This window comes from Phoenix dactylifera, chromosome 6 (assembly GCF_009389715.1).
Source record: "Phoenix dactylifera cultivar Barhee BC4 chromosome 6, palm_55x_up_171113_PBpolish2nd_filt_p, whole genome shotgun sequence".
NCBI classification, from domain to species: domain Eukaryota; kingdom Viridiplantae; phylum Streptophyta; class Magnoliopsida; order Arecales; family Arecaceae; genus Phoenix; species Phoenix dactylifera.
Window position 1 is genome coordinate 1292328 of NC_052397.1, and position 19667 is coordinate 1311994.

Consider the following 19667-nt stretch of genomic DNA (forward strand, 5'->3'; position numbering starts at 1 on the left):
AAAAGTATTTTTTTTCATATTTTTTATAAATTTTTTTATAAAATATAAAAATTATATTTCTACAAAAATATATTTTTTTTATTTTTTAAAAAAAATTTAATCAGTAAGCATCTTCTTACTTCTTCGTTCACCACATTGACTTGAATCAATGCTCTGGTACGATGTGGCGCACAATTTGGTGATCGTGGTTGGGCGCCATAACATCAGTTTCCAAAAAGAAAAATAGAGAGGGACCTAAAATAAAATGGACGGCGCGAGGGCGTCGATTGGACGAATCTTGTACAAGATGTGGCGGCTCGGAATTCTCGAGCAATTTTTTTTTTGTATGTATAAATTTCTTCCGTCGCGTAGGAGAACGGGACCTTCTTCGCAGTTTCTTGGTTTCTTCTTTGCTCCCGTCTTCTTTGATTCCTCCTCGAGAAGGTTGAGGACCGAAGCAGAGGAAAAAAGTTAGAAAGGTGAGATTTTTTTTTGCGCACGAATTGATATTTTTCCGTGCTAACGGTCGATTTTTGTTTTCCTATTGGACTTGGGTTGCAATAGGGTTCTTTTCGTTTTTGTGTTTCAATCGGGATGGATCATTTTACGACGTATAGGTCTAGATTTTCCATCGGGTTTGGTTGGAAAGGAGGTATTTCTAGCTTTTTCGGCGAAGTTTTTAACACTTCTTCTTTCCGTTCTTTGCCAATTTGTCCTTGTTTTGCAAACAGCTGTTTCTTTTGTTCGTTTGTGTTTGTGAGCGGATTGATCATTTTATATCCTAAAGATCCAATATTTCTATTAGATCTGGGTTAGAAAGGAGGTACCTTTTTTCTTCCTGGTGCTTTAATGCTTATAATTTCTTTTTCCAAGAAAAATTCTTAGTTCTTTTGTTTCTTTATCAGTTAGCCGGGTCATCTCTATGCTTCCTCTTCGAGCAGTAGTTCTCTTTTCCTTCTTTTTCTTTTATTTGTGTTTATGGCCAGATTGATCATTTAATATTGTAAAGGTCAAAATTTTCTATTAGAATTGGGTTGGAAGGAGGTGCTCTTTGGGTTTGCTGAGTCATCTCTTTGCTTCTTTTGCAACCAGTTGTTTTCTTTTTTCTTTTTTCATTTTGTGCTTGCTTCCAGATCGATCATTATGTCTAAGGGGTCTTTTTTTTCTACTTGATTTAGGATGGAAAGCCAAGCCTTTGCTTTTTTACTTGAGTTGGATATCTAACGCTTGCCCTTTTATTTTCTTATCTATCATTGTTTTACAAACAGTTTTTTTTTTCTTTTTTTGTTTTATTTTCTTTTATTTTTCGTGGTTGCGAATGGATTGATTGTTTTTGATGAGGAAGATCATGTTTTTTTCTATTGGATTTATGCTGGTAGCCAGAAGTATTTCCCTTGAAACTATTATTTCTTCCTTTCCTAAGCAGTTTGTTGAGTTATCTTGGTTCTTTATTTCGCAAACAGTTGCTTTCAATTGATATTGATTTGTGGGGTGCATTAAGTTTACCTGTAATTTGTCATCTCGTTGATTGAAGGAAAAAGAGAAGGTGCCTGTTTTAACATTGATTTGCTTATTGTAAATCATTTTATCTCGGCTTATATGCCATATGCCAAACTTGGGATTTTATATTTTGAGCATGGTAGTAGGTTTAGTCACCCAGATCCTGAATATACACAAATTATGCATAGAAATCACATTTTGCCTTGCCTTTTGCATTTTTACTCTTCTAGATTGATAATAATTTAGAAAATCTGAAGAATAAGTTAAATGATTTATTCCTGGGGGCAGGGAAAGTTTCTATGCTTTGGGTGCAAAATTGAACATAAAAAAGAAGAAAAGGAAGCTTTTGTTGTCCGCTCAGGCACGTATCACATCTTAGAAGGATCATTATATTTCTAGGTACCTCTTGTCATAAATTCAATTTGCATTGTACCTAAACCCATCAATTTGTTTAGTGAAACCATTCAGTAGTTCTTACATGGAGTTACATAATCACAGATGTTTTACGGACCCATCTTGCAGGAATTTACTTCATTGTCCCTTGTTTAACTCTTGTTTGTAAAGAAATACTACAATGTCAACCTGTCTATCATATGGGAGTGTCAACTTACCATCCAGAGCAAAGCTATATAGCACAAAAAGTCACCAGCAAACATCTGGGGTATCTGGTTTGGTTTTCAAGACGTGCATGCAGATAGATTATACAAGGTGTGCACATATATTTTACAGCACTCATTCCTCAGTTTTTCATGTCTTGTGGAGGCCAAAGAATATCTTATTTGTTGGACCGGGTTTCTTACAGCTTTATTTAAGTCACAAGATGTGCATGCATGCATGTAATACATATGCTGCTTCTCTGCACCAGGTTATGTACCGCATCCAGGTTCTTAAGTTCCAAGGGAAGCGGTCTTCTCCGAACCCCTTTCAGTCACAGAAATGCTTCCATTAGAGCTGCTACCGTCGCATGCTTGCAGGATAGTTCTACGAAGTATTTTGACTTTGTAGTTGTTGGCAGTGGTGTTGCTGGTCTAAGGTATGCTCTAGAAGTTTCAAAACATGGATCGGTTGCTGTAATTACTAAGGCTGAACCTCATGAGAGCAACACAAACTATGCACAAGGTGGTGTTAGTGCTGTTTTATGCCCTTCAGATTCTGTAGAGAGTCACATGCAAGACACGATTGTTGCAGGGGCTTATTTATGCGATGAGGAGACAGTTAGGGTAAGTTCTAGTATTCTGTTTGGTTAAGTAATCTTTCTTTCGTATCTTCCATCTTAAAGACATTTCTCCAGTGGTCTACCATTCTTCCTTTCAGTTGTTGCTGTTTTAATTTCTACGAGTTTTTGATGAAAATTATTTTCATGATTTGGGGTAGCTTATGTTGTTGCTTTCTTAGGTGTAGATTTTGAAACAGGGTCCTAAAATTGAGATAAGGTTTGTTACTTGTGATTATTTCTTTGGTAACATAATTAATAAAACTGCATATTAAACTTTGAAGGGAGAACTGCCATGCCATTCCAATAAAGGATGCGAAAGCCAGAGGGAAAAATGCATGACTAAGAAAATCTTGATAATTATCCAACTTTTGATAGTTTCACGTTTCTTTCCTTCTATGACCTTATCACTTCAGTCAACCATTTAGATAGCTGCTTATGATTTGTTTGATGCAGAATCTCAGTTTGTATAGGTAGAGGACTCCCACCGATATGATATAGCGGATCTCAGCCTATATTATCTTGGCTGATACAAGACGGTGTATCACGATTCCCGATATATCAGCTGATACAATATCAATATCAGCTGATATATTTCAATCACCTTTTTGCTGCCTAATGTAGATGATTTAATTAATTAATTCTGTAATTAACGCTTATTTTTGCTAACCTGAATTTACTGCATTGGATGAGATTTCGTTATCTTGGCCCAAAACTATCTGCCAAGATCTTGGTAATCATCGGACATTTCCATTTGTTCCTACTTACCAACCTTGGCCAAGACTATCCGAGATCTCAGTTCATCTTGGTCTCAAGTCACTCAACGAGATGACCGATATCTCATCATTTAAAGACCTTAGAGGAAACCCTCGCTTTCACCCTTCCCATAAACACTTTCCATTTTTCACCTAAATTATATCATGTTAGAGAGTATCGCCCATTTGGCATATGTCCTAGCTAGCCTTGCTTATCTCACTGCAGTTGGGTTACGTGGGCATTTTCTTATCAGCTTTGCTCTAGCCAACATGTGCACCATTTCCTATGACAACAAGTCAAAACATTTCTTATGACAACAAGTCAAAACTTTTGCTAGTCAAAAAGAAGGGAATTTCATGTCAACTTCTGCAAAAATCAGTTCACCTTTCCGCTGCAAAAATCATTTCACCTTTCCAAATTATCTGTTGAGTGCATCTCTCTCTAATTTTGTATGTTCTTATACCAGCCTATATTGGAATGGGAACTAGCATTAATTACTGAATCAAGCATTCTGTAATCAACTACTTACATAAAACAATTGAACATCATTTGCTGCATTTATTTGCCCAAATGTCTGATGATTCCCTTACTAGAAATTCATCGTAACAAACCCTTCTAATTTGTGAGCAAATTAGCAGATCCTGAATGGCCATTAGAGAACCTTCTAAGGGTTGGGGATCTCTTGTCGGTATGAAGTATGAAACATGGGGTTGGTTCTTGAAATTTCGAGAACACTATTTATGATGTGCCAGAATTTCCAAGATCATTTTTTTTTCTGCCAAGATTTAGGCTTAGGTTTGGCATGAACTGATCTATATATCAGTCTTACTTCATTTGCTTGTGTGTATGCAAGTGTGCATGCACACACACACTTAGGCTTGGCATTGACCGATTTGCAGATGAAAGACTTTTTTCCATTTGCTTATTTGTGTCTGTGTTTTCAGATCCCTTGTGGGTATGAAGTATGTGTTGTGGGACGGTTCTCGATATCTGGTCAAGACTATTTATAACATGCCAGATTTTCCAAGATTGATTTTCTGCCAAGAAGGTAGGCTTAGGTTTGGCACGAGCTGATTCGCAGATGGCAGCTTTTTTTCTTTTGCTTATGTGTGCATTTGTTTTCATTTGCTTGTGTGTGAGAGAGAGGGATCCCTAGTGGGTATTAAGTATGAATTGCAGGGTGGTTCTTTCAATCTAGTCAAGACTATTTATAACATACCCAAGACTATTTTTCTGCAATGTAGCCTTAGGTTTTGTACGAATTAATTTGCAGATGGCAGCCTTTTTTTCATTTCCTTATGTCCATGTGCATGTGCATGCATGCGTGCGTGCGTGATCCCTATTCTCTATAAAGTATGAGCTGCAGGGTGGTTCTTGCAATCCAGTCAAGACCTTTTATAAAATGCCAGAATTTCTGAGATTAATTTTCTGTGAAGAACATAGGCTTAGGTTTTGTGCGAACTGATTTGCAGGTGGCAGCCTTTTTTCCATTTGCTTATGTGTGTTTTTGTGCATGTGTGTGCACACGCGGAAACAAATATAAGAAGGGATGTTCATTCAAATAACAGCTCAAAGTAGTAACTCTTGGAGTGTGCTGGTGCAAAAGGACTGTGAATTGGATTAAAAAAAGGAGGAATTCTTTGCTACTTTATATGAGTTCTTTTGCAGAGGGCACACGTGCCCTTTGTTTTTTTTTTTTTCGTGTAAGGCTTATGCTATGCTTTTCTCTGTGTCGGTTTTATACTATGCCTTGAGATGCAAGAACTATAAAAGTTCTTCGAGAATATGGCTTGGCAATAGACATCCTTACAGGTTTAGATATGTACCTGCTTGGCACATTAGGGGGGACAATAGACTAATGTTTTTCATGAGCACTTTTACTTGGTTTTAGAATGTCCTGCCTGCAAAACAATTACACAGGTGCTTTCAATATTTTCCTGTAGAGTTTGAGCTCTACAGCTTTATCAATGTAAATATGCATATAATATTCCTTCAATCTTACAGTTTGATATTTGATTGCATTGTTATCTTTTATGGTGCCTTCAGATGGATTTAGTTATCTGTGCGCTGCATACAAGCTTATTCGTACTTTTTTCAACTGTCCCCTGCAGGTAGTGTGCACAGAAGGTCCAGATCGAGTTAAAGAACTAATTGCATTTGGTGCGTCATTTGATCATGGAGAAGATGGAAAATTACATCTTGCAAGGGAAGGAGGGCATTCTCATAATAGAATTGTTCATGCTGCTGATATGACTGGCAGAGAGATCGAGAGGGCATTACTAAAGGCTATTGATGATGATCCTAACATTATTTTGTTCGGGCACCACTTTGTCGTAGACTTACTGACTTCTCAGGTTATTTTTACCATTACTTCTTTTTCGCATAATTAAATTTTTTTTTCTTGGTGCTTTTGTTTATTGTATGCAAATATTTGATTGCATTATTCTTCATAAACGAGGAAGTGGAAGTATAATTTTCTTGGCCAAAAACATCAAGCAAGGCAACATGAGAGAAGCATATGTTACTGATAAATTAATTTAGTGGGTGTTGAAGAGGAAAACCATATTAGATGATATATTGAAATCACTAAGCAATTTTACCTAATGATCTTGTAGGATGATGATGAAATATATTGCCATGGTGTGGATGCTCTGAATACGGAAACTCAACAGGTTGTCTGCTTGATGTTGTTCAAAGCCTCTGATCTTGTGATTTTTTTTTCCTCCCTTTTAGTTGTATTCCAGTTGCCTGCAGTGGATGCTTTTTTAACCATGGAAGATATCTTTTCTGGATATATTGTTTTTTCGCAACTTCCAGGTTGTTCGTTTCATATCAAAGGTGACACTACTTGCATCTGGAGGAGCTGGACATATTTATCCCACAACCACAAATCCGCTGGTATGTTTAGCTACGTAATGTTAACAGTACAAACTCTGGTTGACCACTGGTTTCCATTGCAGGTTTTTTTCTATTGGTTTTCGATGTTTACATTGGAGACATGCTAGTGATTGTTGTCGATCACTAGTTTTCAAAGACATGTTTTTGAAGAATCCAATACCTGGTACTCTTGTTAAAAAAATTATTGTCCAGCAGGCAACAATTGCACTGGATCAAGTGTCTTTGCTTGGTTAAATGTAAACATCAAAAGAAAAATGTTTGTGATGATGGAGCCGCTTTCCTCTAATTAATCTTGAATATACATACAGGTGGCTACTGGAGATGGAATTGCAATGGCTCATCGTGCTCAGGCTGTGATTTCTAACATGGAGTGAGTATTTTTCTTTGAAGTAGTAGGTACCTATTCTTTGCATGTTACATAACTAAAATACATGGACAAACTACATATAGCTCGATGCACCATTTCTAAACTTGCAAAGTACAAAACTAGTTTTATTCTTTAATCAGATCGATCCATGAAAACTTGACATCCTAACATGTTCTCTTTTCTATCCTCAAGATTTGTGCAGTTCCACCCGACAGCACTAGCTGATGAAGGCCTCCTAATCAAGCCAACTAAGAGACGAGAGAATGCATTTCTGATCACCGAAGCGGTCAGAGGAGATGGAGGCATCCTTTATAACCAGTCTATGCAGAGGTTCATGCCATTGTATGATGAACGCGCGGAACTAGCTCCGAGGGATGTAGTTGCAAGAAGTATAGACGATCAGCTAAAAAAACGTGGAGAGAAGTATGTGCTACTGGACATAAGCCATAAGCCAAGAGAGCAAATTCTCTCACACTTCCCCAACATCGCTGCAGAGTGTCTCCGATTCGGGCTGGACATAACACGCTCACCAATACCTGTAGTCCCTGCAGCTCACTACATGTGTGGTGGTGTCCGAGCTGGTCTGCAAGGAGAGACAAATGTGAAAGGTCTATATGTAGCTGGCGAGGTAGCATGCACCGGTTTGCATGGGGCTAATCGGCTTGCGAGCAACTCTTTGCTTGAAGCACTGGTCTTTGCCCGCCGTGCGGTGCAACCCTCAATAGACCATATGGCTTGCTCAACTGTTGACATCCCTGCTTCAACCATGTGGGCATGCCCGATTCTTCCGGCGTCCCTTGGCAGTGACGTCGTGGAGGAGATTACTCAGAAGACGAAGGATACCAGGACAGAGCTGCAATCCATTATGTGGGAATATGTTGGGATAGTGAGGTCTACGAGCCGGTTGAAGACTGCCGAGTGGAAGATTGGGGATTTGGAGTTCGAATGGGAGGAGTTTTTGTTCCGTAGGGGGTGGAAACCAACAATGGTTGGACTTGAAACGTGCGAGATGAGGAACCTGTTCTGCTGCGCAAAACTGGTTGTGAGCAGTGCCCTTGCGAGACAAGAAAGTAGGGGTCTGCATTTTACAGAGGACTTCCCTTACTTGGAGGAGAGTAAGAGGAAGCCAACAATTATCTTTCCAACTTCACCTAAGCTGACATGGAGTTCACAGCAGGTGCATAAGCAACCACTTTGTTGAAATATCGGAGTTCTTCGGTCCTGTTCTTTCACCTCATGTTTGAGATACTGATGCAAGTATGGCGAATTAGAGCTCTACTAGAATAATATCCTATCCAAAATTTAAATTCTCAAAGATCCAGGCCTGAGCATCCTATGGTACATGAAGACCTTGCATGTTATAAGAAATGTTGCTGGGATGTTGTACATCATATCTTGTTCAAGACATGCATGATCATGCACTTACTTTTTTTTTCGGTTTCTTTCATTTCCATTTGTTTTACACTTTGATTCTATGGAAGTAGTCCAATTACACCTTTTCAGTATATGCATTTACAGAAACTGCTAGGTTACTGTATATGTATCAAACGTTCTCCTGGATAGCATAAATTGGATGCAATATAAGTACGCACATACATACATACTATATGTATATGTATATATGTACACACGCACATATATATCCCTCTCTTATTCGAGGTGATATTGGGGTTGGGTAGCGTATCTTTAAGAATTTAGGCATCACTAATTGATCCTGATATCAGGCGAGAATAATTGCGATCCATCGAGGTTGATATCAGGCAAGAATAAGATTCAAGTGATACTGATATTCCCAAATAATGGACTCCTCTGTTATCATTATTTATTGTTCTAATGACATTAACAGCCATTATTTGCACCATTTTATCTAGAGTCCTTTTTAGAAATAAAAATAATTCCTGCCATGATGACCATTAGTTGCTCTTATAATGGCCAATAGATGGTAAAGAGAAAATATTAGACTTTTTTGCTTGAACCATTGTTAACTGCATTAAAAGAAATGCATTTTAACACATGGCACAAAAAAATTATTATTTAAAACGCTGTTTTATTTATGCGGACAGGGACAATGACAAATGACAGTCATTATTTGTTATATATTGGTCCTTGAAATGAATTTATAGCCAGTTTGTGGTTGTTTAAATTCTTGTTATTAGTATGTAACATAGAAGATAGGTTCCAAAACTGGCGATCTTTGATATCAGGAGAAGTATCACCAATCTATTAAGTGCTTGTATAATAGTTGATGAGTTCCAGCCTTTCCAGAAGAACTCTGAACTAAATCCTGTTCCTCTCGCAAGCTTCTGTCGATTGGGCATCACTGATCTGAGCTTGGGTTACATGTTAGTTAGAATTGGTACCAACTCAAGCTGTATACTGTACTATGCTATTTCTTAAATTCTTGGACTCTGTTATGAATTGAAATTTTATAACGTAACTTCATGTAACTCATGCATTATTATAGGGTAAAAGCAGTCTTCATGCCATAGTGCAGTAGCCAAAATTGCTTATTGGGTCTTAGATACAAGTTACCATGAAAGAAAAATAGTATTCTACTTGTAACTTGGCAAATATACAACTTACAATCCCTCTTGGCATTAACATAATTGATGTTAACCGGCTATGGAATTTCATGATTTCTAAACAATTGAGAACCAGCAGCATAATCTCTATAAGAATAAATCTAAAACAAAAGCTTGTGAGATTAAGCCCTTCTGGCCTCGTTTACGCTTCCCCAACTACAAGCAAGCAATCAATACAGCACGGATCAATAATGGGCAATCATACTGCAATGGCATCTTCCTTTTTAATATTCTGGTTGGTGTCAAGGAGAGTTTCCAGTGACCTGGCTTTCCTGTTTCTGACCCTCCCAGCTTCCTTTAACAACTCAGCCAACCTCCTCTTCTCATCATCAACATCCGGGTTGGCTGTCCCCAGCTTCTCCTCCCTAATCCCAACAACATATTCCAAGATCTCGATGGCCTCATCCAACCTGCATCCAAGAGAAAGCACCACTACCAATTACCAAAGAAGTAATAGTAATCTCAAAGCTGGTGTAATGAAATATTAATAGCATCGGAAAACAAGGGGTGAATAGGAGACCCTCAAGCTTATGCAGCTCGAGAAAGGAGAAAGGAGAAAGGAGAAAGGAATAATGGCTTGCCATGTACAGTGAATGATTCCTTCTATAAGATTATTATATTAATATGGAGGTTATATTAAAAAGCTCTAGTTCACTTCTTGTACTCGGCTATTATGCGAATTAGGTGGCAAAGCATCTTATAATTCCACAACCTAGATCAGAATAAGTATATAAGCATTTCCATAAAGCTGCACACCACATGGCTTCCTGGTAATGGGAAGCTTACAAAGTAAACAATAACAAGGCACACCCAAAAGAGAAAGTAAGCCATAGACTAATCACAATCATACTTTATTGGATCGAAAAAGGCAAATTCAAAACGCAAAAGAGAACAAAAGATAATAGTATTTTGATGGCGATTACACTTATAAGAAGGTCCACCTATATGAGATGTGGAAACAAATCATGACGCTAACATGATTGTCCAGCTTCAGCACGGTTTCAGATGCAAAGCCGGCACTTACAGCAACTGCATAAATACCTAAAAAAGAGATGATTGACAACTAGACTAAGCCAAAAACCTGCTCTCTCTCTCTCTCTCTCTCTATCTATCTATCTTTTATTTCTATCATAATAAAGTGCCAGCTATGTTAAAGAAAAGTAACCAAGTATCCATGCACAAAAAAAGTTGAACTATAATGCAAGTGGCCCATAAAACATTATAAAGGGTCATGTGCTGTTCGAATAACAGCAACCTATCAGTCTAGCCTTGATGTTCTTCTATAAGAAAGCTTGTAAAGAGTGTAAGCTGGTATGAAGCGGCTCTCACAAGTCTTGACAACTTCGACCAACCTTAAACAACAGGTCTTACACCATCTAGATGGGCCACCTCTACAGAAGGAAGAGTGATCTTTACGATTGGCTTCCAACCTAATGCCAGCCCTCTGAACTAGTGGCAAATTATTAGTTAAATAACTTTCAGCTATAGAGACGTCCACCATAAAAAATAGAAGGCCTATTGGCAATGTAGAAAATCTAACTCAAGTTCATGCGACCAAGAGGTTTTGATATAGGAAATAGCATTCATCACTAGGCATAAAATAAATGCCGATGAACTAAATTAAAACGAGATTCCAACACAAGCAGTGAAAGCTAAGATCAAAAAAAAAAAAAAAAAAAACAACAGAAAGTAATAACTTGGAAAAAATTACAGGGAAAACAAAATGCAGAACCATTAAAGAGTTTATACCTTCCCATCGCGTCATAGGTTCCTGCAAGATTACTACATACTCCAAGTGTATCGTGATGATATGGTCCATACTCCTGTTCAAGAATACTTCTGGCTTCCTCAAACAGCCCCGCGGCCTCATTAATTGCATACCGCTGCACACATGCTAGCCCCATCTGGTTCAGAGCAATGCCAAAGAAAGCAGACTTCTTCTCCCCACATGCCCGAAGCTTGGTGATTGCATTCTTAAAGGAAGCATAAGACTCCCCATAGTTCCCAATGATATAATACAGCACCCCCATCTGTGCTTCAATTCCAGCAATCGTGCTTTGTTGGCCAGCAGAGTTATTATACATCTTTAAGGCTTTCTGAAGTAACTTCAGTGCCTGCTCGTGCTCGTTCATCGATTCATATATGGCAGAAACATCAGTGAGGCCACTAGCAATTTCCTCAGCAGAGGTCCCTGGAATAGGCTTGCCATAGATTCGAAGGGCATTTTCACAATATGACTTCGATTCCCTGAGCTTCCCTGTCTTGTTGTACAAATCAGCAAGACGCACGAAGACAGAAGCTACAGTTGGATGATTCTCCCCTTTGGCCGATTTGAAGACAGTGAGTGCTTTTTGGTATGCAAAAACAGCCTCATCATATCGACACAAGGAGAGATAGATGTCTCCAATGCTGCAATCCACCGAAGCTACATCTGTTTCCTGGCCATTGGCCACCATAGCCATGCTTGCTAAGACGAGATGCTCGAGAGCATTTTCATGCTCTCCCTTGGTATCACAAATGAGACCCATGAGCCTCCGGTCTGCTGTTTCTTCAAGAGAAGCCGGTGCGCCATTCTCCCTATGGATGTCAAGGGCCATCTGGCACAACTTCTCTGCTTCATCAAATTGCAGAGCCTGTACATGTGCTTCGGCTATGTAGCGACAAGTCTCACCAACTCTTGGGTCCATATCGCCCAAGACCTGCTTCTGGATTTGCAACCCGGTTGTGTAGCACTGTATTGAGTTCTCAAGCTGACCTAACATGGCACAAATATCTCCCAATTGCATATAACCAGAGAATTTGGCAAGGGCATGGTCCTGGCCTTCTTCAAGGACAGGTATCTCAATCGAATGCTGAAGCACAGGTACAGCCTCAACAAACCGTCCTAAATTGCAGTAGATTGCAGCAATAACATGAAGACTCATTACTAAGTCCAAACTGCGCTTCCCAGCAGCACATTTCTCAAATGATTTTGCTGCTCGAAGGGCATATTTCAGAGCTCTCCGTGGGTTATCAGAAGCAATCAAATCCCTTGCATGTTTAAGAAGGAAAGGCCCGAGATCTGGGTTATCCAACCCTGCTTCAGATGGATTATCAGTTCCATTTTGTGTCTTTGCCTCTCCTGGTGAATAATTCTTCAGTTTCTTAGTGCGGCCAGTTCTACTGCTTGGCTTGGCTACACTTTTATCACCTTTCTCAGGGGACCAGCCTTTGTTCTTCGGACTGGATTTCAGGGATGCATCTGACTCCACTTGTGATCGAGAAGGCTTCTTAGATCTTTTCGATGATTCAGAAGACATAAGGGAAGATTGCGCCTTGACTGGGTTCTCATGTTTCCTGTCAGCTGACCCATTTTCCATTCCGGTGACCACATTAGCGACACCTACATCCTCCTCCTCTTCCATTACTCTAATAGCTTCCATCTCCCCACCAACAAGATGGCGCAGCTCCGAATCGATCCTTGATTCCTCACCATCAGATCCAAAGCTCTGCCGAGATAAGGACCCATCGCTGGAGCTTGCCATCTCACAAACATTATCATACAACTGCTCGATCGAGGGCTCCACACAACTCTCAACAGGGAGCTCCAGGGCCTCGCTTGGAGCACTCATAGGGCTTGGAGAACCACGAGGAGATTTTGGTGTAGATAGATTCTCTTTAATTTGTGAAGAATTCAACTCATTGGATGCCTCGTTTGCATCAACTCCATCCAGTAGAATTCCAGGCATTGCAGTAGAAGTTGAAGAAACCAATTAAAGAATTCAAACCTAGCAAATGGAAAAAAAATCTGTAAACTGCCAAGCAGAGAATAACAAAAATTCGATTCTTTGTGAGAGGAGAAACAGAACAATTAATAGTTCATTCATGAAACTGCATTCTAAACCCGAGCACACACCCCCAACCCCCACCAACACTTCAAAAAAAAAAAAAACGGAAAAAGGAAGCGTGGGGCAAAATTCTCATTCTCTGCTCGCATAACAAATTCTTACGAAAAAAAAAAGAAACTGACAATACAATAACAAACACAATCCAATGAAGACAGAAACTAATTAAGATAAACACAAAGATTCACATTAAACAAGGTAATTGTCCAGAAAAGTTGGATCTTTTATACGAGAACAGATCACACCACTCCAATATCAATCCATATCCACAAAGCTCTAATCTTTTGATGAATGCGCAAACAAAAAGCAGAAAAAGATCAAATCTTTCTCAGCACAACCAACTAGAAGAGCGCAACAGAGCTAAAAAATACGTCAATCTCTCCAGATCACCTAGCCACCCTACATTCCAAACCCAAACCCACAGAGGCGAATTCATCAACTTCTCCTCGGATCTCGTAGGTTCCATCCACCACACCAAACCGAAAAATAAAACCATAAAAAGCTCAAAGATTCACTCTAACAAGAGAAAAACTCGCCAAATTTCAAACCCACCAATCCTATCATCCCATTCATCGGCTCACACGATCCAAAAACGGACCAAAAACTACAAAAGGAAAAACAATCCAAAGAGAGGAAGAGGTCGTACCCTAAAACCCCGCCATTAGAGGAAGCTTCGGAGATTTTCGCCCTCTCTGTAGAATTCCCAAAGAGAGAGAAACGACGGAGAGCAGAATTCCGAGCTCTCTTGCATATAAATATAACGTAAGGGAGCAAAATCGGAATTCACAACCAACGCAATGGAAAATTAATTATTCATTCTAATAAAAAATAACAAGATTCCGGTAGCGGAATATATTTTTTTCAGAGAAGCAAAGGTGACGTTTTTTTTTTTTTTTCTTTCCTCCGCAGCTCCGCTGCCACCAACCATTTGATCCGTTATTCCGAAATGACGTATTTGCCCCTCTATTTGATGAGTTTGGTTGCGGGTTTACCAAAATGGATATGGAGATATCTGAAATGACGGATGGGTCCCTGGTAGAGGGGACAAGGGGAAATTCCCAAAATTCCAGGTTAGGTAGCGCGAATCACTAGAGGGGAACAAAAAGAGGATGGCGTCCCATCACCTTCCTCCCCATGAGCTGGGTACACGATTTCTCATAAAGTCTTTTATCATGTTACGCTGGCCTTTTCCTCCTGTGATAACTGTTATTTACTATTATAATATTAGTAATAGTCGATTATTATTTGATCTAATCCAGATCAAGACCATCTTCCACGTAAATACAAATTTTTTAAAGTAAATTATAAAAATCTTACTAAAATTTATATTTATGATGCTTATGCCCAATCATTTATAAAATTTATATTTAAATTAACAGTGTTAGTGGATCCATTTATCTCATACGAAAAATCAAAATTGTTCATAAATAGAAAGGAGAATGCTTGCGGTAGTTGTTATATCATGTAAAATTATTTTGACAAATTTTTTAAAAAATTATTCTGATATGGCATTTAGATCCCATTTAAGTTAATAGTTTGACTGAAGTTCTATTAAGCTATGTGTTAAAGTATCGAAAGAGGATAAAAATAGATTTTTCATACTATTGGACGTAAGTGTATTTTATCTCTAATCTTAGAGAAGTTTTTGTAATTTATTATTTTTAAAAAAAAGTCTGATATGGCATTTGGGTCCTATTTAAGTTAATATTTTGACTGAAGTTCTATTAAGCTATGTGTTAAAATATCGAAAGAGGGTAAAAATAGATTTTTCATATTATTGGACGTAAGTGTAATTTACCTCTAATCTTAAAGAGATTTTTATAATTTATTATTTTTTAAAAAAAATTAGTTGCTACTACCTTCTTCTTAATAGATGATTGATAATGATGGATACCAATACAAAAAAAAAAAAAACATGTATAAAGACGGACCACAGCTACCTCATCCAATCTTCAACTATCTTTATATGATGTAGTAGTAATTATAATGACTATTAGTAATAGTAACGCATTTGTTATATCAACAATATATGTTTAATTAAAAAATATTTGTATGTGTCGATAATGCGCGCATGGATACTTAATCGAGCCTATAATAAGTGACTTAAAAGCTCTACAATTAACCAACCCATTATATTTGGCTAGAGAGTTGTCCATGCACGGTATAAACTATAGTAATGTAGCGTTGCTCGTTTTTAGATCTCTCATTAGATAAAATTATACACCTGAATAAGAGATCAAATAGGTAAAAAAGGAGGATATTTTGATATTTTAGTGCAAATTGCAAGGGCCGCTACGTGGGCGGCGGTGAGGTCACGGGGCGGTCATGGGAGACGGGGTGGTGGATGTCAGAGAATTGGGCGGGAGGTCTCGATCGCGGCCGCCCAACGCGCTGATAACTGCCGCCCAGCTGTTTCCGGTGGTCCTTCTAATCTGGTCGGCCGTTGACGGTGGACCCATCTAGCGACACCATCCTACGGCTGTGATTGTAAGGTCGAAAACCGCGTACCAAGTCGAAGTCGCCTTCGTTTTTGTTGCTGCGTCACGAGTCAGCTGTTACTCATGAACAATTTAAGTTACCGAGTCTTCCAGATAGGACAAATTAACACAGTATCCATCTACATGTTCACAAATTGATCATGTGATGGAAGCAGTTCAATAAAATGTACCGGAGGAGCTGCTGAAACGATTGGAAAGGAGCCAGTTGGCACGAAGTGGACTCTTCGTCGGACATCTGAGGGATTGCACCGACAGTCGTGCAGGAGGATTGATGAGATCTATGCCGTTCGTTTAGTGGACCCCAATCTGGAATGCGATCGGTAGGTAGAGATCCATGAACCGCTTTTTAAATTGGAAAGGAATGGAAATCATATGTGCACGTCCATATTTTCTTAAACGTACTCCCTTTTCACCGATTTCTCCTCTCAAATGGAGTGTACCCAGAAAACGAACGTTTGTATATATCAAATTCATACATGCCCCTACGGTTGAGTTCTACGTACGAATGGCAAAACTGTCACTGTCTCGCCCATGATGAAATGAATGAAAGAGGAATGGGTGATGCCTACCTCCTACCTTCCACTCTCGCATGGTTCGCTTTAATTGTCGTGCTTTTTTTTTTTTGTTACATCTTTAGCTTAATATTTTTGTCTTCTAATTTGATGTCAATTAGCTGTGCTTGGCCACCATGCAGTAGTTGAAGACTTTATAAGAGCATATATATTGTTACCTTTTCATGTGATCTTAACTTTATTACTCTTGGTAGTTTATTTATACTTAATTGAACCAAAAATTAATTTGTTTTGTACTTGGCTGTGACTTTAGTTCAGAATCATTGCTTGTACACCTTATCAACGCCTCCTTCTTCCTGTACTGCAGAAATTATTCATCATATAAAGCCTGTGTGCAAAGATATGTGATGTCATGCAGTTAAACATGCGAGTTCCTTATCTAACACAGATTAGCAATTGGCCTGGTGAAAAATAGAAGGTTTTGATAACTTGATTTTAACGAGTGCGTGATAGAGCTTTGCCATGGAATTGAGCTCGTAGATCTTTTGGAGGAAAAGCTCTCAGATCTTAAGATAGATAGTTTGCCACGTTTGTAATTATTTTCATCTTAAAAACTACGAGGAATGAATGCTTGTGACCCCTCGTAACCTTATTCAAAGAAAAATGAATATCAGATCAGGCAATTAGCTAACCAATCAAAGAATATAAAAGTTTGATAGTAATGTTATGATGATAACTTTTGTGTTTGTAATAACCTATAAAAATCACCATTTTAAGAAAAAAATACTATGTACGCTTTTTCTATTTTGAGAAAATAAAATGTTATGCGCGTGATACCTCCAATTTTTAGGGTTTGGTTCTCGCCCCCTTCAATGGATGGCAACAAGTCGGACATGGGTCAAGAAGGCTATTATCCATACCTATTCCGGACTTACTTTGGATCGGGATAGAAGGTGCAATGTCTCAGAGCAGGATAGGATGGGTTGGACGAATTATGATGGGTAAAGCTACAATTTTTTTTTTTTTTTTGCCATACATATCAGTTTTTTTTTGTCTTGAGAAAGAAATTTGCAAAAAATTATATATATCGTGATAGGATTTAAAAAAGCTTTTACCATTATCTGTACCCATCTAAGATGCACAGATAAAACCTACGATAGATGAAGTAAATTGTCATTCATAAAACAGCGAGTACAGTTCCAACATCAGACATTTAATTGCTTGTCACAAGCATTTACTTTGTTCATCCGTTTCTTCCCCTATCTTCTTGCCAATGTCTTAGGGTCCCCGGTTGGTAGAGATTAAATGACCAACTTCGTACCTTGTGTTGTTAGGAGAGCTTCACGCTTGGCATATGACATGCACCTACCGCCAGGTCCGGCAAACAGGATAGGTCCCCACATCATAGAATGAACTCATTAACGACTTTGGCTTGGATGGATGGTAGGGTTTGCCGAGTAAAGTTGAGCAACTCTAGCAACCGTTTCTTTTTATGGCTTAACAATTAATGAAAGAAACTTGGTACCATGCTTGGCCAAGTGCTGCCAACAAGATCTCCTGCCTTGATGATGATGATGATGATTCTAAAAATTTTAATCCTAAATTTAGTGATCAATAAAGTAAGCTTCGAGATTTTTGGTCGAGGAAGATGAGCCGAATCAATGATTGGTAGGTAAGAAAGTGAATGGATAGATGCAAGCATGGCAAATAGGAAAAAAAAAAAAGAAGAAGAGCTTAGGTAGGATTATTTATCATTAGATGGGGACCAAAAACTAGCTGGGTTTAGGTAAGACCATCTATCATTAGATGTGTTATATCACTCCTACCACTCACTTTAGCATATCTATTTTATTTATAAATTGTTATATTTCATAGGAAGAGTACCTAACTATCTATCTATCTTCGAGGATAATTTTTATAATTATATTAGCATGTATAAGATAATATTTTTGAACCTCATCGAAAAAAGCTAGTTGAAATGTATTATTTCGACTTCTTCATCCTGCATAGATAGCAAAATCTTTAACACAATCCTCACATACTCTCTCGTCGGCCTAAAAGTCCACATCTAATGACAAACATGACGAGTGGCTCGTGATTAGTCTCAAAAAGACTCATGTTGTAGTGTCTCCTAGCCACACATAAGTTATAAATCGAAAATACTTTGATATTATTAATAATTTTACAAATCCAGGATTTCATCTGACGACTAGTAATAAGATGGTATTTCGGTTTTTTTATCCTATATAAGTACCTAAAATCTCCAGTACAATAGATATGTGACCAAATACATACCTACACTGGTCTCCACATAAAGATAAACTCATGAGACCGTAGGATGAGATTTAGAATTGTAAAGCTTATTCTAAAGGCTATAATTTTTTTTAAAAAAAATATAGCTCAAATTAATAAAATTTATTTGATGGATGTGGGACGGGATTTGGAATTGTAAAGTTTGTTTTAGTTTTCATAAAAATCATAACTAATATTAAGAAAAATTTATTTGATAATTTCAAGATTTGATTGCAATGTTTATTTTAAATGCTATATTTTTAAATAAGTCATTGCTAAAATTAAGAATTGTAAATTTTATTTAGCTGTTATAATTTTTAAAAAAATCACAACTAAAATAACAAAATATATTTGATAGCTTTGGGATGGGATTCAGAATTGTTAAATTTTTTCAAATTTTCAAAAAACATAGATAAAATTTAAAATATTTTATTTGACAGCCGTAAGATTTGAACCCAGTTTACAATCAAATCAGAGAGGTATCAAATATTTTATTAATTTTACATATAATTTAAAAATTAAAGTGAACTTTACAATTCTAAATCCTATCCCAAAGCTATCAAATAAATTTTATTATTTTTATCTATGATATTTTTTAAAAAATCTACCCTTTTAAAACAAACTTTACAATTCTACAATTTTAGCTATAATTTTTTTAAAAAAAAATCATTGCTAAAATTAATACAATTTATTTGGCATGAAATGGGATTTAGAATTGTAAATTTTGTTTTAAAGGCTATATTTGGTTTAAAAAAATCTTGCCTAAAAATCATAGCTAAAATTAATATAATTTTTTCAATAGTTGTGGTATACGATTTAGAATTATAAAGTTTGTTTTAATCTAACAAAAAAAAAAACATAGCTAAAATTCTAAAACTTAAAAAATTCAAGCTAAAATTCTTAACCTGTTCCTGTGCCCTTGTAGTGCAGATAGATTCATTTGCGGCTCCAAGGAATCTTCAGTGGAACACGAGCTAAGTTGGAATCTTCGTCAAGTTCTTCTGCACTACAGAGAGTTGCTTGACTTCCAACACCAAGTGATCCCTCATCAGTTTTATCTGCCATTGGTGATCGATTTTTTTCCATCCCAATAAACCCACAAACACTGGTTTGTATGCTTCTTCCATCCAGTGGTTGTCAGTTAACGAAAGCACTACAGATATCAGCAAAAGTTGAATGGAGCAGA

General features: G+C 37.6%; 2 protein-coding genes across 5 annotated transcripts; one reads left to right on the forward strand and one right to left on the reverse strand.

Moving 5' to 3' along the window:
* The first annotated feature begins 300 nt into the window (after positions 1–300).
* Positions 301–8218, forward strand: LOC103701985 (L-aspartate oxidase, chloroplastic). 4 transcript variants are annotated; one of them, XM_026802582.2, is made up of 9 exons: positions 318–458; positions 1768–1878; positions 2002–2187; positions 2345–2699; positions 5560–5802; positions 6064–6156; positions 6266–6346; positions 6655–6716; positions 6906–8218. In XM_026802582.2, exons 3-9 carry the CDS (start codon positions 2054–2056, stop codon positions 7912–7914), a joined length of 1977 nt encoding a protein of 658 aa, XP_026658383.1. In that variant the 5' UTR covers positions 318–458; positions 1768–1878; positions 2002–2053; the 3' UTR covers positions 7915–8218. The 4 variants fall into 4 exon arrangements, with proteins under 4 accessions (XP_026658382.1, XP_008782453.1, XP_026658383.1 ...); XM_026802581.2 differs by lacking the exon at positions 1768–1878 and having other exon boundaries at positions 301–458; XM_008784231.4 differs by lacking the exon at positions 1768–1878 and having other exon boundaries at positions 301–458; positions 6064–6120.
* Positions 8219–9230: 1012 nt separating this feature from the next.
* Positions 9231–14002, reverse strand: LOC103701984 (protein KINESIN LIGHT CHAIN-RELATED 1-like). Its single transcript, XM_008784230.4, has 3 exons — positions 13826–14002; positions 11045–13062; positions 9231–9705 (listed from the first exon to the last, which is right to left on the reverse strand). Exons 2-3 carry the CDS (start codon positions 13021–13023, stop codon positions 9495–9497), a joined length of 2190 nt encoding a protein of 729 aa, XP_008782452.2. The 5' UTR covers positions 13024–13062; positions 13826–14002; the 3' UTR covers positions 9231–9494.
* Between the last annotated feature and the right edge of the window lie 5665 nt (positions 14003–19667).

Bases quoted from the DNA above. Each gene is read 5' to 3' on its own strand.
- LOC103701984 (XM_008784230.4), bottom strand. From the start codon at position 13,023: ATGCCTGGAATTCTACTGGATGGAGTTGATGCAAACGAGGCATCCAAT. The intron at 9,706-11,044 runs GTATAAACTCTT...TCTTGGATGCAG, and splicing joins ACCTATGACGCGATGGGAAG to GTTGGATGAGGCCATCGAGA.
- LOC103701985 (XM_026802581.2), top strand. From the start codon at position 2,054: ATGTCAACCTGTCTATCATATGGGAGTGTCAACTTACCATCCAGAGCA. The intron at 2,188-2,344 runs GTGTGCACATAT...TCTCTGCACCAG, and splicing joins ATGCAGATAGATTATACAAG to GTTATGTACCGCATCCAGGT. The intron at 6,347-6,654 runs GTATGTTTAGCT...ATATACATACAG, and splicing joins CCACAACCACAAATCCGCTG to GTGGCTACTGGAGATGGAAT.